The following is a 21878-nucleotide window of genomic DNA, read 5'->3' on the forward strand; positions in this document are numbered from 1 at the left end:
ATCTCAGCCCACTGCAACCTCTGCCTCCCGGGTTCCAGCTATTCTGCCTCAGCCTCCCAAGTAGCTGGGGCTACAGGCGTGTGCCACCACGCCCAGATAATTTTTGTATTTTTAGTAGAGACGGGGTTTCACCATATAGTTCAGGCTGGTCTTGAACTCCTGACATCGTGATCCGCCCGCCTCAGCCTCCCAAAGTGCTGGGATTATAAGCATGAGCCACTGCTCCTGGCCCGTCATATTCTTTTACAGCCACAACTGCATCTCTCATTCTTTCCCTCTCCCCTGGCAACCATTAATTTGCTTTCTATCTCTGTAATTTTATTATTTGATGTTATATAAGTGAAATTACATAGTATGTAACTTTGTGAGATTGGAGTTTTTCACTCAGTGTAATTAATTTAAGATTCATCCAGGTTATTGTATCTCTAGTTTGTTCCATCTTATAGCTGAGAAATATTCCACATGGATGTGCCATATCCATATACCTGTTGAGTGACATTGGAGCTGTTTTCAGTTTGTACTATTATGAACAAAGCTGCTATGAACATTTCCTTAGCTTTTTTTTCTGTTCCCATGGAACTGATTGGCAGTATTTTGATGATTATGTGTGAAAGGAAATTAGTTAAGACTTCAGGCCTCTGTACCTCAGCCATTAGTGTCTAGTCCCACATTTGGGGTATCTTTGTGGAATCCAAAATAAGCCTTTAATGAATGGCATGATGTTTTGGCTTCGATAGTTTGTGCCTCAAAATATATTCATTTGCCTATATAGCTAAAATTGTCTTTAGTTCTCATGTCTGTCCATTGTCTTAGTCTATTGAGGCTGCTATAATGAAATATCATAGATTAAATGGCTTATAGAAGAAATATATTTCTCACAGTTCTAGAGGCTGGGAATTCCAAGATTAAGGTGCAGCATATTCAGTATCTGGAGAGGGCCAATTTCCTGGGTCATAGACAGCTTTTTTATTTATTTATTTTTTTGTTATAACTGCTGCATGTGGCAGAAGAGGTGAGGGGCCTCTCTTGGGCCTCTTTTATAAGAGCACAAATCCTATGCATGAGGGCAGAGCCCTCATGACCTAATCACCTTCCGAAGGCGTCACTCCAGGTACTATCAACTTTGGGGTTAGGATTTCAGTGTAGGAATTCGGGGGTATCTAAACATTGAGTCCATTGCATTTTTGTAACAGTGAAGCATATTCTGTTGCCATCTTTATTGTGCTTTAGAAATTACAAGAGTGAAACTGATTTTCTGTTGTTCGTCCCTTGAGGAACACAGACCTGTCAGGGGTGCTGTTTAAGGAGGGCTTTCCTCATAGACAATCAGTGAATGCCTTTGATTCTTAGAGTTGATTGAAGGTATTTGGAAAGGATAGAATACGCAGAGGGTGGATAAGGTACACTTGGACTTTAAACCTAAAGTCCTGATCATATTACTTAACTCCAGAAATTAAATAGAGCTCTAGATTTTTGAAGTCTCCTTGAAAACTAAGGATAATTGAATAGCGATGACAGCCAACTGGACTTGTTGTATGTTGAGAAAGGAGCTGGATTTTTCGGCAAAGGAGGCTGAGGAGAGGAGTGACTCTGCAGTATTCCTGCCTGACACTTAGAGCAGGTGTCTCCCTGCCTGCCATCCCCATACACACTCACATGTATGCGCTCATGCACACACACACGTACCGTTAACTCCTGTTCTGCTGCTTGGGAGACTCGTTCTGAGCGTGTTTTCTGAAATCTCATGAGTCTAAAATAGAAAGCACGTGAAATACATGGAAGAATGTGTCTTGTGTTGTTTTTATTTCTTTTGAATGAGTGGCCATGATCCCCACTTTCTGAGGAAGATATGAAGTCCAGGAACCCCAAGGGCTGAGCAGACACTTTGCTGTATCATTGTAGCTGGCGCTGGCCACAGTGGTGACTGAGCAGGATCTGCCCAGAGACTTTTGGTCAGTGGTGGGAGAGTGCACCATAGGGTTAACGTGGCCTCGTGGGCCCTCTGTTGATAAGCCAACAGTTGTGGGCCCTGGAAAACAATTCCGTTGTTCCAGTTTGCTCTTTTTTACTTTTTGATTCTTTTTGTCCTATTACACTCAGGGGAAAGTCTGAAATCTTTAACTGGAAATAAAGTGTAAAACCTGATCCCTATGTGGTCTGGTCCCTGCCGCCTTCTCTGAGACTCACCTGGTGTCATGCAATTCATTCCCGCCGAATCCACTTAGGCCACCTTCCAGGCCTTCTATCCATAGCCTCATGCTCCTGCCCACCACAGGCCTGTGGTGTGCGCTGTTTTTGTTCTGCCTGAAACACTGTGCCCTGTCTTTCCCCCATCTGCATTTTTCGGGTGTGCCTGTGCACCCCTCAGATACTGGTTTAAACACAACTTGCTCGCGGAAGCCTTCCTTCACCCATCAGATGTCGCTCAAGCCACTTCTATGTGTGCCTGTAGTACCATGTACATTCCTTCACTGCATTCATCTCCATCTGTGCGATGTTTGTTGACTTGATTTGCTGCTGTTGGTGTCTCCCACCTGACCCTTGGGAAGACAGTGACCATATCTCTTTGTGCACTGTTGACTCTGCACTGCCTAGTACAGTATCTGATACATAGTAGCTGCTCAATAGATACTGGTTGAATTAATGAGTTAAATCAGGGAAATGGCCACTCCCTAAAATGTTTTCAATTGGCGTGTCAAGGAACTTATTAAAAAATGGGGGCCAGGCATGATGGCTCATGCCAGTAGTCCTTGCATTTTGGGAGGTCAAGGCGGGTGTATCACGTGAGATCAGGGGTTTGAGACCAGCCTGGCCAACATGGTGAAACTCCATCTCTACTAAAAGTACAAATATTAGTCTGGCGTGGTGGCATGCACCTGAAGTCCCAGCTACTCAGGAGGCTTAGACAGGAGAACTGCTTAAACCCAGGAGACACAGGTTGCAGTGAGCTGAGATTGTGCCACTGCACTCCAGCTTGGGTGACAGAGCGAGACTCCATCTCAGAAAAAAAATAAAATAAAAATGGAATTAGTGTCTATTTTTAAAGGTCCAGTTATGTGCTCCTATAAAATTCTTAAACTGTCATAGAGATCTGTTAACTAATTTATATATTTTTTTCTTTTAGGTGGGGACCAAGGCATACTGAACACATTTTTTAGTAGCTGGGCAACAAGAGATATCAGAAAACACCTGCCCTTTATTTATAACCTCAGCAGCATCTCTATATACTCCTACCTCCCAGCATTTAAAGTGTAAGTGCAAATGGTTTAACTATTGTTGGAGATGTTGAGGGAAGAGAAGGGGGGTGTAAAATTTGGGGGCTGCCTCATTGTCGTTCTGAGGGAAATAACAGGTAGATACTTTGAGGAAAGTTTCTCTTATAAGAACCGTGGCTGCAGTGGGGAGAAACCTTGATGTTATTGATTGCCTCGTGCTTGACCCTAGGGTACTTAGCTGCCTTTGGGACAAGGTTCCCATCAGTTTCTGGGGTTCATGGCCCTCTGGTAAGTTATTCATGTGTCATGGTCAAAAACACAGACTCTTAAGTTCTGCAGACTTACAACTTGGAGGAGTTGAGTTTGTGCTCTAACTCAGTGTCTTCCCTATACTGTCTACTGAGCCTTGGTTTCCTTCACCTGCAAAAAGGTGTTGAAAGCTCCCTCAGAGTTGTTGTGGGGATTAAGCCAGATGCAGGCAGCAGTGTTGCTGCTGTGGCTAAGAGTAAGGACTCCGGAGCTAGCTGACCTCACTTCACATCCTGCAGTGACCACTTCCTGGATGGTGACCTTGGCCTACTTACTGAACTTCTGCCTCCATGTCTTCATAGGGTTATTGTGGGCATTAAGGGAGGTCATCATGTAGCATGGTTAGAAGAGGGCCTGGTCTACCCAAGTGCTCAGTACTTGTTAGGTTGTTAGTCATTTTTGTTTGAGAGAGGCAGTATAGTGTTCAGAGTAAGTCATAAACCAGAAAGGCAAGGCATATGTCCTCACTCTGCCATTTATCTGCTACATGACTTAAGACTTGGTGCCTCAGCTCCTCCATATGTAAAACAAGGAAGAAAATAGTACCTACCTCACAGGGTTGTCAGGAGGATGAAGCAAATTAATACATATAAAGTGCTCAGTGGACATTTGTTGTTTTTGGTAATGTGCTTGTTTAGCACAGTCCCTGGTGCAGTTTTTTTTGTTTTTTTGAGTCAAAGTCTCACTTTGTTGCCCAGGCCGGAGTGCAGTGGCATGATCTTGGCTCACTGCAACCTCTGCCTCAGGGTTCAAGTGATTCTCCTGCCTCAGCATCCCTAGTAACAGGAATTACAGGCATGCACCACTACACATGGCTAATTTTTGTATTTTTAGTGGAGATTGGGTTTCACCACATTGGCCAGGCTGGCCTTGAACTCTTGACTTCAGGTGATCTGCCCACCTTGCCTTCCCAAAGTGCTGGAATTACAGGCGTGAGCCACTGCTCCTGGCCTCTGGTGTAGTTCTGATACACCTTACAGCTAATACAGCCCTTGTTGCAATGTTTACCTCACTGTTAGGGACAGGATCCTATTATTTAGCCTCTGACTCATTTGTGTTTAACAAAGAGGATGATTTAGATTTCTTGAACAGGGGCCTAGCTGTCAGGTTGATCCTGAGACAGTCGTGAGCAGCAAAGCCCTTCACTGAGTTGGGCCAATCTCTGTCCCATATGGACATTCCTGAGTTAGCGGAAAACAAAGAGCCTTTCACTCCTCATATTTCATTATCCAAAGTGCTTTCCATAAGTCTTACACCACAGTAATGAGCATGTCTGGCTTTTTGTAGCAGCAGTGTTTCCTTTTCTGTTCTTTTCTGGGAAGACTCTATCAACGTCCTCCAGATAAGGATTAGAAGCATCTTGTGTTCTTTCCTCCCTAACTGTTCCCTTGGCATATGTCTCCAACATATTACATTCTCTTCCCTTTGTACAATGGGAACAAGCAGACTCTTAGACACACCAGCTGTGCTCTGAGGAAAGCAAACAACAGGATTCACTGTCAAGGGAGGAATAGGAGAAGCATTATTTTCACCTCTCAGTCCTTGGCCTTGTAAAATACAAACCTGTCTCACATGGAAATGTGAACCTGATCCATTTTAATCCTTACTTATAACCTTGCTAGTTTGAATAGTGTTCCTGCAAACCATGACAGTATGGCCCCTAGAGCTGAATTTGTCTATAATAGGACATTTGCTTATAGTTCAATTGATTAAATTCAGTTTAGCAAGCAAAAAGATGACAGTGCAGAGGAGAAAGACTTTTGAATAGTGTGACTATTCCACTCAGTCTTGCATAGTGAGTGTGTGGTTCTGCTTAACTCCATCTGTTTTCCACCTTACTACCATTGAGCACATTGTACGTTTCGGGGATAGCCTGGTTTATACAGACACTGCTTGCAGTCCTTTTATTTTAACACACAAGAAGCAGATGGAGCAGAGTTAAGTTTTGAGGAGCAAGACAGACTTAATTTGCTAGAACCTTGGCCTTTCTCTCTCAAGAACCCAGTTGATTTTATATCTTCCAAATGAATTGCCCCCAAAAATCCAGTTTGAGATCTAAATTACTGAAACAGGATGGTTTTCTTCTTCCTGGCTCAATGAGTGAGTGCTAATTTTGGAAATCCCCTGGGTTTATTGTAACCATAGAGAATATGACACACTGGGAAAGTTGGGAGCAACTCCGTCCAGCAGGCAGATTTCAGCTGACCCAGGGCCAGCCGGAGATGCTGCTGCTTCTGTGCACCTCGCTCTTGTGGGGTTCAACTCCACGTTTCTGTGATAAGGCTACTCAGAGCCATGCTTTGTCTCGCCCATTGCTGCCTATTGAATATTTAAACCAGATCAGAGAACTCATTTTCCCTTCCCTCTGCCAGAAAATATATTTGCTTTTCTTGTGGAGACCCATCCAGAGACATTTTTCCTTATATTCTTTTATATTTGGGCAAGACTGAAAAGGTACAGGTGGTTACATTTCTTTTTTATTGTAAGTTAATATAAAATTGTGGTCCAAATGTTTTTTAAATGAAAGTAATCCATTACAAGCATTTCGGTCATCATTGCTACTCTCCAGAGATCCCTGTGAATTTGAAGGCCTACCCTTGGGTTCAGAATAACCTTGGTGGTCTCCAGGACTGAGTAGCCCTATAGTATGCTGGCCTTTCCTAGGACAGCATGGGTGGTGGCAGGTGGAATCAGAGACCATGGAGTGGTCTGGAGCAACTTCGGCTTCATGGAAGAAAGAATGGAGTGTTTGTGTCACCAACTCCAAATAACCATGTACTAGGATGTCCCCAAAGCAGTATTTAGACACCCCAGAATCTTAGAGTCTTGGATATCTAGAACATCGTGGCCTTTGGTCTTACATGAAGCTTCAGCTAAAAGATGCCCTGGTATAAAGCAAACTTAATATGAATTTAAGCCACAAAGCAGCACATCTAGCGCCTTTCTCTCTGTACCATTGGGTTAGAACAAAAGATAAAGGAAACAAACTTTAATAGTTTTATCACTTCGAATGACTACTCAAATATAAAAAAACAGAATTAGTATTGTTTTTGTAAGGGAAGATCCTTTTAACACAGCATAATTTGAAAACTAAAATGTTTGGTTTAGTAATTTTTTTTTTTTTTTTTTTGAGACGGAGTCTTGCTCTGTGCCCCAGGCTGGAGTGCAGTGGCGCGATCTCGGCTCACTGCAAGCTCCGCCTCCCCGGGTTTATGCCATTCTCCTGCCTTAGCCTCCCGAGTAGGTGGGACTACAGGCGCCCGCCACCTCGCCCGGCTAATTTTCTTGTATTTTTAGTAGAGACGGGGTTTCACCGTGTTAGCCAGGATGGTCTCGATCTCCTGACCTCGTGATCCGCCCGTCTCGGCCTCCCAAAGTGCTGGGATTACAGGCTTGAGCCACCGCGCCCGGCCTGGTTTAATAATTTTTAAGTTAGTTTGTAGTATTGCATCAGAAAACAAATCATAAATGCATTTCATTTTTTTGAGATGGGGTCTTGCTCTGTTGCCTAGGCTAGAGTGCAGTGGCACAATCACTGCTCACTATAGCCTGGACCTCCTGAGTCAAGCGATCCTCCTGCCTCAGTCTCCTGATGAGTAGCTGTGACTACAGGCACGTGCCACCATGCTCAGTTAATTTGTGTGTGTGTGTGTTTCATAGAGACAGGGTTTTGCCATGTTGCCCAGACTGGTCTTACTCCTAGGTTCAAGTGATCTCCCACTTCAGCCTCCCAAAGTGCTGGGATTATAGGCATGAGCCACTGTGCCCAGCTCATAAATGCATTTATTAATAATATTTTTGAAAGTGCCTAGCATAATGTTTGGGATATTTAGTAGATTTCTTAGGCTTTTAATAAGTTTTTTTTTTTTTTTAAGTTTTCTCTAAATGAAGGTTTTGTTTCATCCAGATAGCATATACTTTGGTTTGTGCATAGTACTGCAAACAAAAAATCTTATTAGTCTTTTAAAAATCGTTTAGTTCCATTTTTGCTTTCTATTATATCCACTGACTAAAAGCTGTCTAGGAATCTCATGTTATACAAAACACACCTTAAAGCAGAGAGACAGAATTCTCTGGTATTGCTTCAAACCACTACATAAATTAATTGGTCAAATTGATTGAGTACAAAGTCTCATTAACCCAATACTTTCCATATAAATATTTTGTTTTACCCTTTACTTGAGTTTAGATATGACCAGAGACCTGGCCTAATGAGAATTAAATATTTTTTCATTTATTTTACTCTCTTAAACATTTCTGAAGATATTCATATTTCTTTCTTTTTTAAGAATCAGACTCATTCACTAAGACCTTATCAAACCTATTTATCAATATTTTCCCCAAACGAATTAAACCTTTAGTGTTGTGAATTCTGTTGTCCCTGTGTAGTTCCGATTTGGTTATTTTTCTTCGCTCCCTGAGACACGTCCTTGGCTCTAACTCTCCACGTAACTATTGTTATTGGAAGTCTGTTTTCATTTCTTTTCACACTCATACATATTCACTCAACCTTGAGGCTGACTCAAAAAGAGTTCGGGTCACTCTTTTTCTCCAGCCATTTGTTGGCCTGCTGGTCGTTCATTCGGTTGGCGAACCTGGAGAATGTACCTTGTGCCATGCTTTCAGCTCACTCAAGGCCTCAAAGATGAATAAGGGAGCTTGGAGTCTAACCCACTTAGCCACTGCTTAGATGTACAGTTTCTTGTATGGCACATGGCACAGTCTGTCATGGTTCGAGTGTTAAGAAGAAGAATCAAGCAGTGGTTGCACAGATGTCTTGTTCCCTCTTTCTTGGTGATAGTGATGCATGTTGGGGCCCCATTTCACAGCGTGGCTGTCTGGTCATTCTGACCTCATCTGAAGTGTTTATCTCTATCAGATGATCTGTCCTCAGATCTCACTGCTGCATATTCTGGTGCCCTACCTAAGTCTTTATCACCAAGAGAAAAGCTTCCATATCAGACCCAACCCAGCCTTTGGATGCTGCTCTGACAATAGCAAAAAGGGCACAAGGAGTGAGATCGCATGGGCAGAAGTCTGGGTGAGGAATGCTATATCAGTCGAAGAGGGAGCTCATGGGAAGTTAAAGGTATGAGGACTGAGTGGAAGAAGACATAATTTCTTTGGGAGGCCAAGGAGGGTGGATCTCTTGAGGTCAGGAGTTTGAGACCAGACTGGCCAACATGCTGAAACCCTGACACTACTTAAAAAAAAAATACATATATATAAATATATAAAAATTAGCTGGGCATGGTGATGCATGCCTGTAATCCCAGCTACTCAGAAGACTGAGGCACAAGAATGGCTTGAACCAGGGAGGCGGAGGTTGGAGTAAGCTGAGATTGCACCACTGCACTCCAGCCTGGGTGACAGAGCAAGACTGTCTCTAAAAGGGAAAAAAAAAAAAAAGACATAACTTCCTCAGAAGTCTCAAATCTGTGGGCCACAAACTGTATTTATCACACAAATATGTTTTATTTCTGCTACACAGAATTTTTTTTTTAACTTAATTGTCAATGCTTTAAAAATTAGGGAATTTCACATAAAACCTAGGTTTCCAATATCTTTGGAAAAATCAGGTATTTGGTAGGATATGTCAAATGTGACTGTTACAGGTTTGTGGTCTAAGTCACTGGAATGATAGAGTTACCATTTCCTGAAATGGGAAAGAACATGGGGGAAGCAAGTTTGTAGGGGTAGGGATTGGTCAGAAATGAACGGAATGTATTAGGTTTTAGATGTATAAAGTTTGAGGTGCATATGAGCATCCTAGTGAAAGTATGAAATAGCTAAGTAGAGATAAAAGTCAGGAGTTCCAGAGAGAAGTCTGGAACATATGAGAGTTGTCAGCATATAATGATACTTATAGTCATGAGACAAGATGATGTAGCCAAGGGAGTGATTATCAGTAGAAGGGTCCTGAGGATTGACCCAACGGCAGGAAGATAGTAGGGACAAGAGAATAGAAGAATAGGAACAAGAGACAGCAAGGCATGTGGGAACCCAGGGAAGCGTGGTATTGCAGAAGCTGAGCAAGGAAAAGGTTTCAAGGAGGAAGGAGTGATCTGTGTCTGTGTCAGATGCTCACAGATATAAGGTCAGATATGAAGACAACTGAGAATTGGCACTGGATGTGGAATGTGGAGGTTCCTGGTGACTTTGGCAGGAGGACGTCTGGTGGAGTGGTGGGGGAGAAAGCCTGACTGAAGTGGGTCCAGGAGAATGAAGGAGGAGAATTAGAGGCAATGAATGTACACAGCTCTTCTGAGGCATCTGCTCTAATGGGGTGGCAGCTGGATGGGAATGTAGGTTCAAGAGAGGGTGGCGGTGATTGTTGTGTAAAGATAGATGTCACCACAGCATGTTTTTGTATTGATAGGAATGATGTTGGGGGTGGGGTCGGTGACATTAACAATGCAGAAAACTGAGGGGAGACGCTGGAGTGATGTCCTTGGATAGGTGAAAGGGGACGGCACCTAGAACACAAGTGGAGAGACTGGCTTCAGATAAGAGCCAGGACAGGCCGGGCGCAGTGGCTCATGCCTGTTATCCCAGCACTTTGGGAGGCCGAGGTGGGCGAATCATGAGGTCAGGAGATTTGAGACCATCCTGGCTAACACAGCCAAACCCCATCTCTACTAAAAATACAAAAAAATTAGCCGGGTGTGGTGGCGGGTGCCTGTAGTCCCAGCTACTCAGGAGGCTGAGGCAGGAGAATGGTGTGAACCCGGGAGGCAGAGCTTGCAGTGAGATCATGCCCACTGCACTCCAGCCTGGGCGACAGAGCAAGACTCTGACTCAAAAGAAAAAAAAAAAAAAAAGAGCCAGGACAGTTTATCCTTGGTAACATGAAGGAAGGCAAAGTGTATAGGCACAGATGCTTGTGGGCAGGTGTTATGTTTTGGCTGAATGAATGAATGAGCAATCAGCCAATAGAGGCTAAGAATGACATGCTACCTCCACGAGAGTCTCTCTAGTGGCTGGTGTTGTAAGTCCTTCTCTGACCTGGTCCGTGAAGAGAGGCCAGCCTAGAAGATAATGTTGTTGACTAGGACCTAGTCTAGGTTATTAAAGTCTGGGTTTGAGTGCTGACATTGTTCTGAGTTCCAGGGTATTACTGGGAGGATTAGTTGGCAAGGCAAAGAAATTGGATGAGTGTCTGGTCAGTTGTTTGCTGGGGGTAACAGCTCTCTTCTAGTGATGGGATGTGCACCCTCTTATGTTCCTCAGGCCCCACCTCAGCAAGTCCACTCCTCCTCTCTATGATCAGCCCCACTCCTTGGTCACTTGGGTTTGTGACTCCTAACTTAGATTGTGAGTGCGTGAGAGAGGAGAGGTGTGCAGTTGGTTGTGGGAGAAGGGCTTGTGTGTGGCTCTGCCCATGTGTGCAAGTGAGTCTGAGAAGGTGCATGATCGTGAGTCGCAACATAATAGAGAACATGAGCCACAGAAGCGGGCAAGAGGATGCTTGGCACTGCTGCCACGATTCCCAGAGAGGTGTCGCATAAGCAGTGCTGTCTTTCTCTGTATCTGATTGAACAATGTACAAAAAGAGCTTAGTGAGGAGTAAAATTGCTCCTGTGTGTGCTGTCATAAACCAGTTCCTTTTCTGTTCTAAACAGTTCTGTAGTCTCATCCACATGTTACTGGCTGTTTCTCAACTACTAAACTAGTCATGAAAATTCTATCTGATCTTTTGGTAACATCAGGTCACAGGGATAATTTTAACGGCTAACATAAGCAGTATTATTGCTGGCTTGTGTTCAAACTATGTCTTGTGATCTGGACGACCCTTTTGAGATTCTATCAAGTTAAAATTAGAACATTTATTTTAAGAGATGTATGCAAGCTGAGACAAATCCCCATTACTGGGTCAGAATGAATGGCTGTCAGTAATTTACAGACAATTGTGACGTGTACCCAACTCTTTTTTTTTTTTTAAATTCCTGGCTGGTAGTTTAGTGGTAAGTCAGGGAGTGAGTCAGTGAATCTTACGGTTATCCTTACTCTGGGTTGAGGTCAGTTCAGTGCTATCTTCTGACATCAACATTTCCCCTTCTTATTCTTTGGTGGAGTATTTTGCTTTTCTTTTATTTAGTTTTTTTGTTTGTTTGTTTTTGATGGTTTTTTTTTTTTTTTTAGAGACACAGTCTTGCTCTGTTGCCCAGGCTAGAGTGCAGTGGTGTGGTCTTGGCTCACTGCAACCTCCACCTCCTCCCGGTTCAAGTAATTCTCCTGCCTCCGCCTCCCAAGTAGCTGGGAATACAGGCACACACCGCCATACCCAGCTAGTTTTTTTTTTTTTGTATTTTAGTAGAGACGGGGTTTCACCGTGTTGCCCACGCTGGTCTCGCACTTCTGAACTCAGGCAGTCTTCCTGCCTGGGCCTCCCAAAGTGCTAGGATTACAGGCGTGAACCACCACACCCAGCCTCTATTTTGTTTTTAGCTGTGCAATGTAAATTCTGACTGCTTGTTGCATTTGGTGGGAGAGATAAAACACTAGAAAAATATCCTGGGTTACCCTTTTATAAAGTCTTCCCCTAAATTTGCATTTAGGTTAACTTAAGAAGTAGTTTCTCCTTTTACTTATGACATTTGGCCTTATTTCATTTTGATACGGTAATTCTCTATTTTCATAAATGACTAAAGGGTAAATTGATTATGATAGAAAATGATCTTTTGAAGACATTTCTCAGAGAACAAAGTCGAGACATAAAAATAATTACTTGAAATTAATATCTAGATTGAAACTCTAGATATGAAAACAGACTAGTGTTCAAGACTTGTTGCTCATTCTTTTTGTGTATGATGTGTCTTATGAAAGCTTATAGAGCCAGCCCTCTAGGTTCCTTTGCTGTGTAAATAACTGTTTAGTTGTACAATTAGAGCATAATGAGAGTTAAAAAGACTCCTAAACCTTCATATAAGATGGCCATTGTTGGGTCCAGGCAGTATCCCTCATATCAAGCCAAGTGCTGCCCTAGATGAGTTCTGGGAACATACTTGTGATATGACTGCCTTACACAAAGTTGCAAAATCTGGCTTCACTTCCCTCTCACCCTCCTATCCAAGCCCCATTTTTCCCCACTTAACAGCTTCCTTATTTCTCACTTTTCTGCCCTCTTCCCACCCTCAAAGGGCTCTTGGGCTGGTCCGAACCTTCCATGTTCAGTGACTCATCCAGGCCTGCTCTTCTCATAAAAAGCTGGTCCTCTAAAACCTCCGACCACTCACTACCACTGTCCATTTCCATAGATATTAGGTGTGTAACAGTTTGATTAAAGTAGTGTCAGGCCAGGCACGTAATGTCAGGCTCACACCTGTAATCCCAGCACTTTGGGAGGCAGAGGCAGGTGGATCGCTTGAGCTCAGGAGTTCAAGTACAGCCTGGGCAACATGGTGAAACCTCGTCTCTACCAAAAAAAAAAAAAAAAAATTACAAAAACTAGCCAGGCATAGTGACTTGTGCTTATAGTCGCAGCTACTTGGGAGGCTGAGGTGGGAGAATTGCTTGTGCTTCAGAGGTTGAAGTGCAGTGAGCCGAGATGAGATTGCACCACTACACTCGAGCCTGAGTGACAGAGTGAGACACTGTCTAAAAAAAAAAAAAAAGAAAGTAATGTCAATACCTAATGCATCTAAAAGCATTTCCATTCCTTACTGGACAGAAAGAGGGCTGAGCATAGCCCATACCCATGATATCTGCATCCTTCGCGTGATTCCTGTATGCCCCAGAATCTCTCTTACCTCCCCTCTCATGCTTCTCTGTGCCTTCACACCCCTGAGTCTGTTTCAAGTTTGCCACATAGTAAACTGGCGCCAACTAATTTTTAAAGAAACCTACTTACATCCTAACACTTTGTGATTTGTTTCATTGCAATGTAGGTGGCTGTTGGGAGGCTCTATCACTGTGCAGTACTGCCCTCCACAATCCTGCTCACCTCTCCTGTCTCTCCCCACGCACCCCCTGTCTTGCTGGCACCCAAGGAATTTCTTGCCTTAGGGCAGAAAAAGCAGTCTCACCCACATTTAGGACCCCTTAAGATCCCAGTTTCTACTTTAACAGTCTTACCAAGGGATTTCTTAAAACGAAAACTGCCCTGTCTATGAAAGGACTATCCAGCGGATACAGCTTTTTCACTTTGTTAGAATAGGTAAAGAAGGTAATTTGAGAAAGGAGGATCCTTCCCCTGACCACAGGGAGTAACAGATTTAGAATTAAAGAGATACTCAGAGACATGGATTCATAAAGGCAGAGATCAGTGCCTAAGCCACAGTGAAATGCAGGGTGTGGATTGTTTCCAAATGGTGTTCCTGTTGACATTCAAGAGGAAGGCCATAGGCCATACGGAGAGGTATTTAACCAGCATGGAGCTGGTATCCAGGAGGGCTGCAGAGGCCTCTTGAACCAGTCATGTGGACGTCCAGAACCAGGCTGGGATACAGACGGAGCTAGAGGCTCAGGTGTATATTCTTGCTTACAGCAGAGGGCAGTCCGTGTGCAGGTGGATTGGAACATTGTGCCCTTCCTCTGCATGAGCTGTGACACCCAAATCCAGAGACAGGAGCTGGGCAGGCCCTTAGACAATGTCCAGCACAGTCTACTTGTGAGTCACCTGCTGATCTTAAGCACCACCCATTTCTTGTTCTTCCCTTTTTTCCTTAACCTCTGTTGCAAACTGCATCCTTCTAAAAAGTCTTTCTTCAGTCTTCTTGAATGCTAAGTTACTTACTTCATAACATGCTTTCCTATTGGTTACTTTCTGTTGCTGGGTCCTTAACTATACTTGGGGGATTGCCAGGATTCTTAGGCATACCTTTTCCACTTTCATATTAACTGTCCATCGGCAGGAGTTAATCCATAAATTAACAAATGTCACTCTCAGACAATACCCTTATAATTCTGGGAGTGTCTTACAATAGCAGCCTAGTCATGGCTAAGAGCCTTGGCTCTGCAGCCAGACTGCTTGGATGGAATCCCAGCCTTGTCACTCACCAGCCATGGGATCCTGGACAAGTTATTTAACTTCTTCATGCCTTGGTTTCCTCACATTGTCATTTTGGAGATTAACTGAGTAAACCAAGCAAACACTAACCAATGCCTGCGATATATGAATACTTTATATTCTTATTATGAGTTATTACTACTGCTTAGTCATTAGTGAACTGTCAAGAGAACAGGTTAGAATAGTTTACATTATATTCATGTTTTAACTTATTTTAATTAGTATTACTATCATGCTATGACTGTGTATGACATTTATATTAAGTCTAGGCAAATCATGGGCTGAAGCTTAGCAGTTAAGTTAAAACAAGAGGATCAAAAAGTTAACACAAGAGGATCTAAATAGGTGCTGTGGCTGCAGGCAGGGAAGTTGAGTCAGGAGGGGTGAATGTCCGAGGAGGTGGAAGGAATATCTCATTCTTATGCGCTCTATTTCGGTTTTAGGCTTATGGGTTTATATTGCTAGGATGGGGCAGTGCCTTCCCTCCACTCTGCAACACAGGAGTCAGAGCTGTGTGATGGGTTCCCCCATCCTCATTAGAACATTTGTTGAAGGCAGTCATCTGACTCTTTTCCATGCATTGTCCCTGCCCCCACTTCCTGCATAAAGCCACCTCTGAAAATCCCACCTGCATTCATTGCTTTGGAATTTCAGTAGCCCTTAATGTCAGTACTGCCCTGATAGCCCCAACTTGTCACCTTGCTTATTTTTATGCAGATGACCCATCTTCCTGTTTGAACAAAAGCCTTTTGGGGCCACACAGTGAGCATAGTGCCATATGCCTAACAGTTGCTTATTTAATCGATAGCTTTATCTGTGCACAAATTTGGGCATCAAACTTTACTCCTACTCTTTTTATCCTTTTAAGGATTAAATAGAGCAAGAGGGTTGTGTGTGTTACATATACTATGTGTATAAAATAAAGAGTAAGCTTGGGGATACCAAATATCCTCTTCATTTATCAGAAGAAACAAACCATGGAATGATCAATTAACCTTAAGAGGAAGGAGCTTTACAAATAGGCTATATTTTTCTTGCATGCTTTTTGGAGCAGCAGCAGCATGGTAGGATGGTAAGTGCTCATGCCTTAGAGGTAAAACCACGTCAAACCCCATCTCTAACACTTAATAGTTGTGTGACCTTGGGCATCTCACTTCAGTCTCTCACAGCCTCAGTTAACACATTGGTAAGATTTACCTTGTAGAAATATTATTATTCCCCATCATATCCTTAAAGAATTTGGTCTCCAAATATAGTAAACTCTGATGATAGCTTTTTAACCGGTTCCTAAGTGTTTTTTTTTTTTTTTTAGATAAACTTTAGGGGATAGGAAGGGTTACATGAGTTTGTATTATTTTGATCAGTATATCATGCTCACGTATCTTGGTTGCCTGTAGTATAAATCTACTGAAATCTAACACTTGAGCCCAGTACCTGAGGTTCTGTCCCATTTTACTTTTCTTTCCCTACTCAAAGCTTCCTCTCTGGCTCTCACAGAGGATACCTGGTCAAGCACACAGGTGCTCACCTGATACCTGCCGTTGCCTGCCTGGAATTCCCTACAATATCATCAGCTACCCGGATCACATCTGCTGTATAAGCTTGAAGTCACATCCCACTATCTTAGCACCTCTGCTCCCGCTGCAGCTGGATAGTGCCCTTCCTGCTGTGAATTCCTGAGCACTCACTGTTCCTATTTTTGCTTTGACTCTTGTTACATTCACGTTTGTTTTTTGTTTTTATATACATAGATTTCCTCCCAGCTAGAACAGGACCACACTTTACTCCTACTCTTTTAAAGATATTCTTTATTGTGAAATGGAGCATATATACAAAAGAATACATATTTAAAAATGTGTATTGTTTAAAAATGTCACCCAAGTTAAGACATAGAACACAACCAGTGCCTTAGAACCTCTTTTTGTCCCTTCCCAATGATAGCTTCACCTTTCCCCCAGAGGTAACCAGCATCATTAAATTTACATTGATTATAGTTTTCTGATCTTTAAACAGTACCTTTTTTCTTGTTTTGCCTTTTTTTTTTTTGAGACAGAGTCACCAGGCTGGAGTGCAGTGGCGCAATCTCAGCTCACTCTAACCTCCGACTCCCTGGTTCACGGGATTCTCCTGCCTCAGCCTCCCAAGTAGCTGTGATTACAGGCATGTGCCACCACACCCAGCTAATTTTTGTATTTTTAGTAGAGACAGGGTTTCACCATGTTGGCCAGGATGGTCTCCATCTCCTGACCTCATGATTTGCCTGCCTCAGCCTCCCAAAGTGCTGGGATGACAGGCGTGAGCCACTGTACCCAGCCTGTTTTGCCTTTATGTAAGTGGAATCGTATATATGTAATTGTTTGACCCATTGCTTTTTTCAACATAAATGTTCTAAAAATTCATCTTTTTGCTGCATGATGTATATAGCTATAGTTCATTCATTTTAGATTGTATTCCATGCTATGAATATAGCAGAACTTTTCCTTTAAAAAAGATGGCTGTATAACTAAAGTCTCAGTCATTTTCAACAATAAGCAAATATTTCTTACTTATATGTTGGTGGGTTGGCTAGGACAGCTCTGATGATCTCAGCAGAGTTTGGAGCTAGGCTACAGGTTTGGTCCCGATCTGTTCCATGTTTCTTTTTTCTGGAACCAGCAAGCACCCAGGCATATTCTGCTGGCAGAAGTTTTAACTTCTCAGAGGGTGAACAGAAATAAGCATTGCTTCTGTAAGGCACACTGTCACTTCTGCTCATATTGTCTTAGTCAAGTCAAGCCATAGGACACGTCCAACATCAGGTGGGAAAGTGTCCTCCCCCGATGAGGCTGGGAGTAATGTATACTTGCTGAGCAAAAATCTAATACAGACATTTGGGTTGTTTCCAGTTTTTGACTGTTTCAAACAGTGCTGCTGCTGCTGTGAACATTTTGATTATATCTCTTGTTGCACATACACAAGCATTTCTTTAGTGTATATGCTTAGGAGCTGAGCTGCTGGATTGTACAGCATGAGCATTTTTAACTTTACTAGGTAATACCAAATACTTTCCAAGTAGTGTGCCTGTTCTATCCACAATGGATTGGTGCTTCAGTGTTGCACCGAACCAATACTACATTTACATTTTTTGTATGTATTTAACATAACACACAGCTGAGTAAGTACTTTTAAAAGTATCTGTCTCACAGTGTCACAGTGAACTCAGTTTGATCTTGAACCCTTACTGCAGGATGGAAAGTACGCTGTTAAGGCCATAGAATAGGGAGGCCAAGGCAGGAGAAATCGCTTCAGGCCAGGAGTTCAAGACCGGGCTGGACAACATAGCAAGAGCCTGTCTTTACAAAAAAAAAAAAAATTAAACATTAGCTAGGCATGGTGGCCTGTGCTACTCAGGAGGCCTAAAGGTGGGAAGTTAGAGGCTGTAGTGAGCTCTCATGCTACTGCACTCCAGCCTGAGAGTGAGACACTCTCTTTTAAAAAAAATAAAAAGACAGCTGCAGAAAAGTGCTGCTTATCTTTCTGTCAGTACTCAGAATCCACTAACTGTTTCAACTTGCGTTCACTTGGCAGGTTTGGTGCAAGTGCCAAAGTTGTGCATTTCCTGGGACGAGTCAAACCATGGAATTATACTTATGATCCCAAAACAAAAAGTGTCAAAAGTGAGGCCCATGATCCGAACATGACTCATCCAGAGTTTCTCATCCTGTGGTGGAACATCTTTACCACCAACGTTTTACCTCTGCTTCAACAATTTGGCCTTGTCAAAGACACCTGCTCATATGTAAATGTGGTAGGTTCTGTTTCTTTTCTTCAGATCATTTAATGCTGCTTTTTAAAAACTTGTTGTATCAATAGAGACATGGAATATTTAGCAGCATTTTAAACAGAGATAAATAAAATTTTGTGGAAAGAAAATGGTAACCATCTTAGAGGGGAGAAACATTCCCAGCAAGAAGTAGCAGAAATAAACTGTGTGGCAGATTTCTTTAGATCCGAGAACATAGTTTTTTAAGAATTTTCTATATATACTCGTATATTTTAACTCTAGAATTCTTAGCCCATTCTCCTCTGAAAAGATTTTTAGATTATTCCTAAAGTAGTGGTCTATAAAAATAACACCCCATTGAATGTTTTAGGAACTGCAAACATTTAGATGTATCTACTTTATATTTGCCATCTGCTTAGAAGAATGTGTTTTCAGTGAAAATCACAATATGAACATACAGTAAATACTTTCGTAGGATTATTTTTATTTCCTATGTTTGTACTCCTAAGATTACTATAGGATCTTGAAAAAGAAATATCTTTGTAGGAGGGAGATGACATGTTAACATTTATAACAACCCTGTTTAGCATATTTTCTCACTTTAAAGGTCTTCTCTGAGGTTTGTTCTTATGAAAGAATTGGAGGAGGATGAGGAATGAAACTGTTACATATTCAGATATAAATAAGAGAACAGAATGGGGAGATCATAAGAGATTATTCGCTTTTCTGTGGTACAGATTTTAGCCATTTCACTTACTAGCACTTACTAAGATATAGAAAGGAGAAAGGGAGAAAGAACTAACACTTGCATTCTTACTCTGAGTGCTTTATATGGATCATGACATAATATTTGTACAGCAGTGGTCCCCAACCTTTTTGGCACTAGACACTGGTTTTGTGGAAGACAGTTTTTCCATGGACCAGTATGGGGGATGGTTGTGGGATAAAACTGTTCCACCTCAGATCATCAGGCATTAGATTTTCATAAGGAGCATACCACCTAGATCCTTTGCATGCACAGTTCATAAGAGTTCATGTTTCTATGAGAATCTAACCACCTCTGATCTGACAAGAGGCAGAGCTCAGGTGGTAATTCTTGCTTGCCTGCCACTCACCTTCTGCTGTGCGGCCTGGTTCCTAATAGGCCATGGACCACTACTGGTCTGTGGCCTGGGGGTTGGGGACCCCTGTCATGCAGTACTTAAAACCACCTGGCACATCGTAAATGCTTAATGAAAGTTACCCTTTCTTAACCCTTAAAACCACTATATTAAGTACTATTAGTATTGTTAAGTATATTAAGTATTATTAATATCTCCTTTTATAGGTAAATTAACCAAAGCTTAAAGAAGTTATATAACTTGTCTTAGTTGTGTAACAGACTAGTCAAGTAGCAGAATGGGCTTCAAACCCAGGTCTGAAGAGACTTATCCTTATGAAAATTTGAGATGGACTATGCTTAAAAGTAGCCATCTACAGCCCAGAATTAAGATAGTACCTTTTATGGCAGGTGAAGGGAGAGTTACACTTTAAATGCTAAACTATTTTAAGTTATGTCCAGTGTATTTGGCCTGACCTCAGGGGCCTCTCTTTTAGGGTATAAATTCACAGCCCCCCTATTGTGAACAGAGGACTCTGGAATGCCTCTGTATCATTACTGTTGCCAAGTACAAGGCAAAGGCAGGACTATCCAATGGAAGGCCTTATGTTGCCTCAGCTATAATGCAATCCTATAGACCCAAACACCTTAAAGTTCCACTGAATTTAAATACATACCTATATGCTTACATATATATGGTAACAAAAACAGTCAAAACACTTTTTCCACCATTTTCTCTGTTAAAAGCAATGCTTGTCTGTATTCATTTACCTTCCTTTTTCTCTGCTAAGATTTCCAGTACCTTTGCACCTTAGTACTTTTTGAAGGATAGCATTGGTAAATTTGTGGTACATGTGAAGTTGATCACCCATGTACATGTAATGAGAATCAAATTTAATGTAGACTAGGTCTGCTTTGTTTGTTGCACATCTTACCCTGTTCCTTCTGCAATATGAGGGCTGGAATTATGAACCAAGGAAAGGTGAAGATGGGAATTGAAAGATGTTCAAAATTAAGTAAATTAAATGAACAGATGCTACTTGGTAATCCAAATGAAAGCTTGAACAAGCAGAGAAGTTTGGTACCTAGTCTCAAACCAGTTTAACTTTCCTTCTTACAATGTGATAACTGAGTATGTGTTGCGGCTCTCTAGTTAGGTTCTTTCTGAAATGTAGCCTGTTGGGGTATCATTTTGTTTAAGTTCTCAACCTTTCAGAGCCCACACAGATTGAGAATTTATCTTGAGACTTTGTGTTCCCTTGCCCATCCATCTTACACTTTCTAATGAACTGTTTGCAGCTTTCAGACTTGGTCTATACACTGGCTTTCTCTTGTGGCTTCTGTAGAAAGGTATGCAGAACTTAAACATTAACCCTAATTACTTTGTTCTCCCAATGTTTTCACTGAGTCAAGAAGTCTTCATTTTGTTAGGAAAAAATCATATAATGTTTATATTTTTGTGTCTTTTTTGTTTGTTTCATGTAATACTTTTCAGTTTTTGCTACTTTGCATGATTCATCCTGGCTTTTCTCACTGTCTTCAGTTTATTGCATTCTTTAAAACAGTTTGATTTTCAGCTCTCATAGAGTCAATTATGCTTTCCTTTCTAGGAAGATGTCTCAGGAGCCATATCACATCTGTCCCTTGGGGAGATCCCAGCTATGGCACAGCCATTTGTATCCTCGGAAGAACGGAAGGAGCGATGGGAACAGGGCCAGGCTGATTATATGGGAGCAGATTCCTTTGACAACATCAAGAGGAAACTTGACACTTACCTCCAGTAGAAACACTGCATTTTTCTGTGAACACATTCACTTCACAAGCCTTGTTTCTGATACTTAGTATCTAGAGCTGGGTTGAAAAAAGTCTGTTACAGTTGCTAGAGGTTTTCATTAAAACTTATCAGATGAGAGGTTTTTTTAGGATAAGAGGTGAGAACTGGGCAAAAGTTGTGAAGCAGCAATTCTGTTATATGGACAGTGTTCTGCTTTAAAATCCTATTTAGCTTGTTTCAGAAATTCTTTTGTTGACTGCCAACATACAAAGTAAGGAAAACTCAATATTAAGCTATTAAGACAGCTGTATCAATTCTTAAAATCTGCAGAGCCTGCTTCAAAGTCAGTCCCTCCCTTCAGAAGCAGACATGGCATCTGTTCCTTGCTTGCTTGTTGGTTGTGCCTACCTTTCACGAGACCTGAATCTTAGAATTGCCCAGTGCTGCCAGTGAGTGAGTGTAATTCTGCTTTCAGGTAAAGATAAGCTATATTAACACTGCTGAGTGATTCATAAACGTATCAGCAAATACCTTTAACCCATTTTATTTCCTGGTCTTAGTGTCTGAAGATGCTCACCAGTTTTCTATGTACAGTAAGGCAGCATGCTAAAATGCTTTTGTTCAGTTCTGTATATTTGAAAATAGCAGCGTGTTCTCTGATGGTTACCTGTGGTGGCACCCTGTACAAAAAATAAAGACTTACTGCTGTA

The 21878-nt window shown here is 42.0% G+C and overlaps 1 protein-coding gene across 3 annotated transcripts in view; it reads left to right on the forward strand.

The window, feature by feature from the left end:
• The window catches only part of GYG1 (glycogenin 1), a 36777-nt gene extending 14899 nt beyond the window's left edge, over window positions 1-21878 (forward strand). The window contains exons 5-8 of one of the 3 annotated variants that reach the window (XM_015131770.3): window positions 3125-3251; window positions 18100-18319; window positions 20694-20744; window positions 21005-21878. In XM_015131770.3, the coding sequence (XP_014987256.1) occupies window positions 3125-3251; window positions 18100-18319; window positions 20694-20744; window positions 21005-21178 (572 nt within the window). In that variant the 3' untranslated portion in view covers window positions 21179-21878. The remainder of the gene's footprint in view (window positions 1-3124; window positions 3252-18099; window positions 18320-20693; window positions 20745-21004) is intronic. The other 2 variants (XM_015131771.3, XM_015131772.3) reach the window with 2 other exon arrangements.

The sequence above is a fragment of the Macaca mulatta genome, chromosome 2 (assembly GCF_049350105.2).
Source record: "Macaca mulatta isolate MMU2019108-1 chromosome 2, T2T-MMU8v2.0, whole genome shotgun sequence".
NCBI lineage: Eukaryota > Metazoa > Chordata > Mammalia > Primates > Cercopithecidae > Macaca > Macaca mulatta.